The sequence below is a fragment of the Lottia gigantea genome, assembly GCF_000327385.1.
Source record: "Lottia gigantea unplaced genomic scaffold LOTGIsca_16, whole genome shotgun sequence".
In the NCBI taxonomy this organism is placed as follows: domain Eukaryota; kingdom Metazoa; phylum Mollusca; class Gastropoda; family Lottiidae; genus Lottia; species Lottia gigantea.
The window spans coordinates 2538941-2547439 of record NW_008707965.1 but is presented as its reverse complement, the minus strand read 5'-3'; the positions used below and the strand labels follow the sequence as shown (position 1 = coordinate 2547439).

Below are 8499 nucleotides of genomic sequence, written 5' to 3'. Positions count from 1 at the left end.
AGAATCATCTACAGGGTTTTTCTTCTTCTTAGCAGATTTTCTCTTTTTTCTTTCCATGTTGGTTTTAAAATTTTTGATTTTCTGCAAAAGTCTCTTGCGTTAAAATTGCATTGAAGTAACTCGCTCTTTAAGCTAACAGAATTAAAAAGGTATACCATGGAACAAAAAAGGCTGAATCATTCATTTATAAAAGTAGGGACAGAAGACGGGGGCCATTGCAGTGATGTTTGAAAAGCATTAGCAACAGCTGAAAGACAGGATTCTCACAATCTGATTTATAATCATTGAGCTATATCTGACTGGATTGCATGGTCTGGATCATGTTTGATTTTTCCTGCTAAATGATTTACTACACATATCACCATAGTTTTAAAAACTGGAATACTTCGCAATTTAAACTATCTCACAATCTGGTATCAATTCCATAATAATTTCTTCGTTCACAGATCTAAAATAATGAAATATATCATGAAAAGTACAAATAATAAAATCTAAATTTATTCACAGACGAATCGTCTTGACGATTTTATGTTTGCACGAAACGTCTTGCGACTTGAAAATGTCGTTTTACGGACCTATTGCTGACATACGAGTTACGGCGCATGAGTTTGACAATTTATTGAGGGCACACTGTAACAGCATCAATTATCATAACATCACAATCATACCCATTGTTTAGACGCAAGGAAATCTGTCAAAATAAGCGGCGAAATATTTGTCAACAATGAATAGTACCTACTTCCGGTTCTCAGTAAATAGAGACCGTTCGTACCGCATTAATTTTCACTATACCAGTTCGTACCAACCGATACATCACTTTCTTAATCGACATGAAAAGATCATTATCTATATAGTGAATTTGGAGTTCTAAATCCTGAATTTCAATGTAATATTTCCATAGAATAGTCCTGAAATAACACCATGGTAACATTACGCCCCATTCTGCAGGCGATCGTTGTTGCTTTTACGAAAGGGATTTCGCAAAAATTTCTAATGATCAAAAGAAAGAGTAAAAAGTATGAGTTAAATTTCTAGAAGTCAGACTTCTGAGCAATCAGCAAAGAACAAAATACATTTGATTTGGGTATTGAAACGAAATGGAGTTTTACGTCCTAATCTTCTATTCCTAATTGAAATAATGAAATACAAGACACCTGAGCTAAACAAATTAATTTTGACTATTAGAGATCTAGAAACAATGTCTATTGACTATACAGACAGAGAATGAATGGTTGGTGTTGCCTTCACGATCATCAGAACTCTGGTCAGAGAATAGTCTCCAATTTCCATTTCATTACCATTTTAACGAAGGTCAACAATGAAACAAAGGCATCTTATTGTTGTCTGTTGATGAGTTTTGTTTTTACATTGTTGATAACTTAATTAACTCTCGACGATTATAATTGACTCCATGCTTAGATATATTTTTGTGTTGTGTGTTTGGGTGTTATAGAAGATACTCTACCATAGAAGCACGGGTCAAGGTCTCAAGAAGAGAACATACTCGCTGGCCCTGAGTTGGCCTACGGAGTACGATATCCACCGATCTACTTTTCTGCACCATGTGGGCTTACTATGAAGGCGGGCAACGCCATGCAGGGTGCAATGGGGGACATTTTGCCAGGACAGTGGCATTAGCCTGCTCTCTTTCGATTTTCAACTGTCGAGGGATCTTTAACGTTCACAGCCTGTAGCACACAGGGCCTCGGTTTATTGTCCCATCCGAACGACTAGACGCTTTTTCCATGTCAGCCCCTCTTACCTGCATCACCGCCAGGGGAAAACCAGGTTGAAAAATCCGAAGGTATTATCTCGACATCGGGATTGAACCCTGGACCTTCAGGTTAGCGAGCAAGCGTGTAACTTACTGAGCTCACTGGGCCCTGGTGGAGCAAGAAGGTCAAATAATAGGGGATGTGAAAGTTGAGATGTTTCTGACTAATTCAAAATGACCAATGACCACCTTGATCGAGACTATTACGACACAAACTCCAAGAGACTGTTACGATTCCTAATTACCATGACAACGTAATTAATTATTGCTTTGATTACCAAGGATACCAATTAGAAGTCTTTCTTGTTAAAATCCGGGTTAATAATGCCGAATCTTAGATCAGACTTTTCAAATTGTTACCAAGGTTTCTCTAGAATCTCAGATTATGCTAATTCTTGTTCCATTAAAGTGATACGTTCCACTAAATATATTTTATTAGACATCACGTCACTTACTGATGTGTTCATCATTGTTGGTGAGGTGGTCGAATTTGATTGAAAATTTAGGAGAACATGAAAAATATTTTTACCACAGAAAAGCATCGTCTCAAACACCTGATGGTACTTCTCTTAGGAGGAGTCCACTACTATACAACTTTTACTCCCGATTGTGCCATATTGGACGAGATTTTGATTAACGGAATTGTCTTACTTTTGCGGATTTTAATCTCATTTGCAGCAACTTGTAATTTTCCGTAAGCTGAATGAGAAGAGTGGTTGTGGAACTTTCACTGCTTGCTTTAGTTAGGCCTAGTTTCCTCCTGTCAGTGATGCAGATAAGAGGGGCTGACATCGAAAATGCGACTATAGTCGTTCGGATAGGACAATAAACCGAGGCCCCATCTGCTACAGGCTGTGGACGTCAAAGACCCATTGGAATTTGGAAATCGAAAAAGACCAGTCTAATATCGCTGTCCTGACAAAATTTACCTCATTGCACCCTGTCTAGCGTCTTTATTAGCCCACATGGCGCAGAAAACTATGACGTAAAACTCCATTTATTTCATTTCATTTTCTAGTGAGGCCTGACAATGCCAATGATTTATTTCGAGTTATTTCTCGGACAAATTGACAAACGAGATGACAAACTGTCCAGTGTCCATCAGAATCAAAGACAAAATCCACCTTAATTAGCAAAATAAATACTCATATCACCTTAATTAATTAGGCCACGTCATCAGGCCTAATTACTGGAATATATACTGACCTATTCCTGATAGAAACTAGGTCAAATTAAATCTAAAATGGATTCTGACTAATTGCAAACAAATGACCGTAATAAGGAATTACGTGGAGACATTTCGTCATGTTACGAAAATGATCAGTAATTATAAGTGGGCTATAACAATATTATTCTAGGGAAAAGTCCAGTCCATATTGAGGTCAAATAAACTATATTTAAATGAACATTACAACATCATAAGTAGACTCTAATGTGGCCAGTGATTTGCTGTTATATAACGGAATAATCGGACTAATATTGGCTTTTATATATTTGGTTAGGCGGGACATTTCAGAGGTAATGTCGAGATAGAAATAAATGAAGGTTTACATTCTACTTTTCTGCCCCTGTGCCCGAGGACAGGCAATCGGGGAATCCAGCCCATAAAATTCAAAGATTTAGATTAAGATTAATGTCGAATTTGAGCCATGGACCTTTAGGTTAGCGCACACACGCGTCTTGCTCAGTGAGTCAAGGCGGTTCATAATGATAAAAGGACAAGAAAAAGAATATTGATATCGCAATCGAAATCCGTATAAAAATACTGAAGACCTATTGGGTTTGGGGCTGGTTTTCCCGCATATGTTTCGGTGGTTTTCTTTCAGAACATTCAGAACGGTCGAGTCCCCTTCCGCCCCCTCTCCGGTAGTAACACTACTGCTACTGAAGACCTATTGGGTTTGGGTCTGGTTTTCCCGAATATGTTTCGGTGGTTTTCCTTCAGAACTTTCAGTGCGGTCGGGTCCCCTTCCGCCCCCTCTCCGGTAGTAACACTACTGCTACTGAAGACCTATTGGGTTTGGGGCTGGTTTTCCCGAATATGTTGCAGTGGTTTTCTTTCAGAACTTTCAGAACGGTCAAGTCCCCTTCCGCCCCCTCTCCGGTAGTAACACCACTGCTACCTAAGGATTCATAGAAACTCCACTAATAAGGGGCAGTGAGAGCTTCCTACAGCTCCTGGTGTCCCCAGACGGTGCCAACCCTTTTCTGTATGTATTATATAAGTCCACTAGATTATAATATTTAGTATCTAGTTGTATATAGAAGGAATGTTTAGTCTATAAGAGTGTTACTGTAATAGTTATAGAGTTATAGTAGGTGAGAACAGAGGTACAAAGTACAGATCGTTAGGACGTACTGACATACACCTTTATTGACTTTATTCATGACACATCAACATTGTGAAATCGAACAGTAAAGAGAGTTACACGGTGTTCTTTTTACATCCTGGGTTAGGGTAATACAATGCGGTGTGCAATGAGGACAATTTTGCAAAGGTAGCGGCCTTTACCTACTCTTTTCGAAACTTTGTAAACTGTCAATGGTAAATTAACGTGCAGAGTCTGAAGTACACGGCGAGTTGGCTTATTGTCCCATCCGAACAGGAAGTGACACGGCACTATCAGTCCTTAACAGCACTATCTGAAAAACCTTTGGTTGTTTTGCTGTCCATGTTTATACCTCTACTCCTATGAAATTGCATCATATCTTGAATGAAACATGCACAAATGGAACAATATACACCTTTTCGGGAAAAAGACATCATAGGGACTTTCCCTTCAATTGATATATACCTGTGTAGCTGATATATTGACCAGATGATGACGTAATAAATGGGTTAGTCTGTCACTAGTTTCTATGGTACTAATAACTTCAATCGTAATACCAAATACTAAAATATCACGACTTAATTAGTTATATTAACCCAAACATCAAATTATATACTAGTATTATTAAAGGTGTAACTACTCATAATTTTATGAGATGAAATTTAAATTGGAGTTTACGTCCTACCTTTCTGCACTCGATTGGTCATATGAAGACCGACAACTCATTGCAGTTTGCAATGGGGGAAATGCACTAGTATTAAAGGTGTAAACGCAAATTATTCTATAAATCTAACATCAGAATTGAAAAGAAATGCGACAGAGTTTTACGCTCAATTTTCTGGATCGGATTGGGCAATGGGGGACATAATGCCAGGACAGCGACAATTGCCTTCTTTATTTCAATTTTGTACTTTCGAGGGATTTTTAACTTTCATAACACACAGGAACTGACTTATTTTCTAGAACGCCTAGATTCTTATGCTGAATGCTTTCTGCCAGATTGTACATATCGGTGATAGAATTTTTCTTTTCAATTTAATGGTACAAAAACTAGGCGCCAGTTTTTAAAATCGCTGATATAACGTAAGATTATGATACAAATAACTTAATACGGAATTTTTCATGATTCATGAAGACGAAAAAAGATTTTTTTCTTCTGATTTTACCACCAGAATCAAGCCTAGTTCGATTCAGAAGAAACAGGAAATTAGTCTTTACATTCCCTTTAAAATAAAGATGAAATCACTAATCAAGTTGATGGTACTATCTTACTAATAAAACAGTATTTAGTCTTTATCTCGACATTAAAGACATTGAACCTTTTTACTTGTCTTTTTCTGTTGTTTTCCATTTATTTCCCTGTGACATATTGGACAAATGTAGTGGACACACGCTAAGTAAAACCACGGTGGTTGATTAATGATAAACAGTGTCCTAATATCATTTTTTGTTTTATATTTCAAAATAAAAAAAAGTGTTACTCTGATGATTGCGTGATGTGCTCGTTTTTCCGGGTGGCTCTGTGGGTTAAACGTTTGCTGTTCTACCTATTGTTCCCATTGACCTCGATTTTCGATTTCTGGGCCCTTTTTCTTATTAAGTGATCAAAGGACATTCCGCTTTTTGAAAAATATTCTCATAATCAAAAACTTTGTAAATTAGACCTATAAATATTTCTAAAATATGCTACTTATATCTATGTATCCTCTTGATCAAACAGAATTTGTTTTAAAAGGGTCAATTAAAAGCGGAGGGTACTAATTGTTAATTATAGGCAGTTTGGTGTTTGACTTTTTAATGGCTCGTTATATTTAGTTGAAGCCTGTAGAATACGTGGGAGACATATTTCTCTACAATTAGGCGTCCAAAAAGCATAACAATCTTTATAAATATTTTTGGCTTTTAAAAATTAACGGCTGGATTATTTCAGTTAAAACTTTCAGATACGTTATAAGGCCCATTTCTCTAGATTTTGGTGTATAATTTTCTCAAATTTGAGCAAAAATTTCAAAAAAAGCGGAATGTCCCTTTAAGTTAGACGGGGCTGACATGCAACAAGTGTGCGATTGGGACATTGATTATAACAGGCACTACACGTTGTAGAAAAAGAGTGGGCCATTGCAGATGTCTTTCTATTAGGTATAACGGGGTGAAAGCTGACACCGGGCCGACTCTCGGAAGCACAGGCATAGGCACCTAATAGCTTAGCAGATAACAATCCAACTAGATACCGACTGAGCTTTTCAATTGCCCCGAGGTATTAGGGGGGGTTTATCTTTTATCGTATAGGATATCCCAAGGTTAAATATGATATGCGGTATAAATCCCCCCCCCCCCCCCCCCCCTCCATATCAGGAATATCTCATCCTGGAGCAACAAAACAGTTCGTATATGTGAAACCGTATTTCAACCATTTTTTCTATGGTATATGATATTAAGGTTTAATATGATTATGTAGTATATGTCAGTAGATATTAGACCTGATACAATTAGTTATAATTAATATATTTTATTAACACCTGATTCACCTGACCTAATTAACTACCAGAAATCAGGTAACATACCGGAGACACTTTCTCTTCTCATTGGCGTAAAACTCTATATTTTGAAAGTACAGTATGGAGGGCCTAGAAATCGTTTTAGTAGTCAAATACGGTACAAAACAGGATATACAACTACATTTCATTTCATTAGCACGATAAACAAGGACGTCCCGTGACGACAGAGTACAGAATATTGGGACACAAAAGCCAATTTCATTTCACTTGTACAATCATTAGTAAAAAAATGCGGGTTCATTAGTTCAGTCAGATTCGGATCCCAATTTCACTTCAATTTCTTTAGAAGGGTATGATGTAAATTCCATTTCATGAATACACGTGTGATGTTTAACCAATTACACCTGTACCAAATCATGTGTACTAAAGTGTACAAATATGATCCAGTACGCTGCATAACATAATGAAAAGTAGGACAAATCATGGCACAGGACGTAAATTTCCGTTTCATTAGTAGGTAAGGGCAGAAAGTTCAGTTTCAATGGAAGGTACAAGACGAAAAGTTTCATTTCATTTGAAAAGAAAGGGTGTAAAGTTCCATTTCATTATAGAAGGTACAGAACAGTAATTCCATTCTATTAAGGGCGTAAAGTTCCATTCTATTAAGGGCGTAAAGTTCCATTCTATTAAGGGCGTAAAGTTCCATTCTATTAAGGGCGTAAAGTTCCATTCTATTAAGGGCGTAAAATTCCATTCTATTAAGGGCTTAAAATTCCATTCTATTAAGGGCGTAAAATTCCCTTCTATAAAGGGGGTAAAATTCCATTCTATTAAGGGCGTAAAATTCCATTCTATTAAGGGCGTAAAATTCCATTCTATTAAGGGCTTAAAATTCCATTCTATTAAGGGCGTAAAATTCCCTTCTATTAAGTGCGTAAAATTCCATTCTATTAAGTGCGTAAAATTCCATTCTATTAAGTGCGTAAAATTCCCTTCTATTAAGGGCTTAAAATTCCATTCTATTAAGTGCGTAAAATTCCATTCTATTAAGGGCTTAAAATTCCATTCTATTAAGGGCGTAAAATTCCATTCTATTAAGTGCGTAAAATTCCATTCTATTAAGGGCGTAAAATTCCATTCTATTAAGGGCTTAAAATTCCATTCTATTAAGTGCGTAAAATTCCATTCTATTAAGGGCGTAAAATTCCATTCTATTAAGTGCGTAAAATTCCATTCTATTAAGGGCTTAAAATTCCATTCTATTAAGTGCGTAAAATTCCATTCTATTAAGGGCTTAAAATTCCATTCTATTAAGGGCGTAAAATTCCATTCTATTAAGTGCGTAAAATTCCATTCTATTAAGGGCGTAAAATTCCATTCTATTAAGGGCGTAAAATTCCATTCTATTAAGGGCGTAAAATTCCATTCTATTAAGGGCTTAAAATTCCATTCTATTAAGGGCTTAAAATTCCATTCTATTAAGGGCGTAAAATTCCATTCTATTAAGGGCTTAATATTCCCTTCTATTAAGGGCGTAAAATTCCATTCTATTAAGGGCGTAAAATTCCATTCTATTAAGGGCTTAAAATTCCATTCTATTAAGGGCTTAAAATTCCATTCTATTAAGGGCGTAAAATTCCATTCTATTAAGGGCGTAAAATTCCATTCTATTAAGGGCTTAAAATTCCATTCTATTAAGGGCTTAAAATTCCATTCTATTAAGGGCTTAAAATTCCATTCTATTAAGGGCGTAAAATTCCATTCTATTAAGGGCGTAAAATTCCATTCTATTAAGGGCGTAAAATTCCATTCTATTAAGGGCGTAAAATTCCATTCTATTAAGGGCGTAAAATTCCATTCTATTAAGGGCTTAATATTCCATTCTTTTAAGGGGTAA

The 8499-nt window shown here is 36.4% G+C and overlaps 2 protein-coding genes across 2 annotated transcripts; one reads left to right on the top strand and one right to left on the bottom strand.

Moving 5' to 3' along the window:
- Nucleotides 1-7167: 7167 nt before the first annotated feature.
- On the bottom strand, nucleotides 7168-7362 carry LOTGIDRAFT_112951 (hypothetical protein; the record flags this gene model as incomplete). Its single annotated transcript, XM_009051010.1, has 1 exon — nucleotides 7168-7362. A coding segment is annotated over one exon (195 nt), but the record flags the coding sequence as incomplete, so codon positions are not given.
- Nucleotides 7363-7641: 279 nt separating this feature from the next.
- On the top strand, nucleotides 7642-8499 carry LOTGIDRAFT_113213 (hypothetical protein; the record flags this gene model as incomplete). The annotated part of the gene is made up of 1 exon (XM_009051009.1): nucleotides 7642-8499. A coding segment is annotated over one exon (858 nt), but the record flags the coding sequence as incomplete, so codon positions are not given.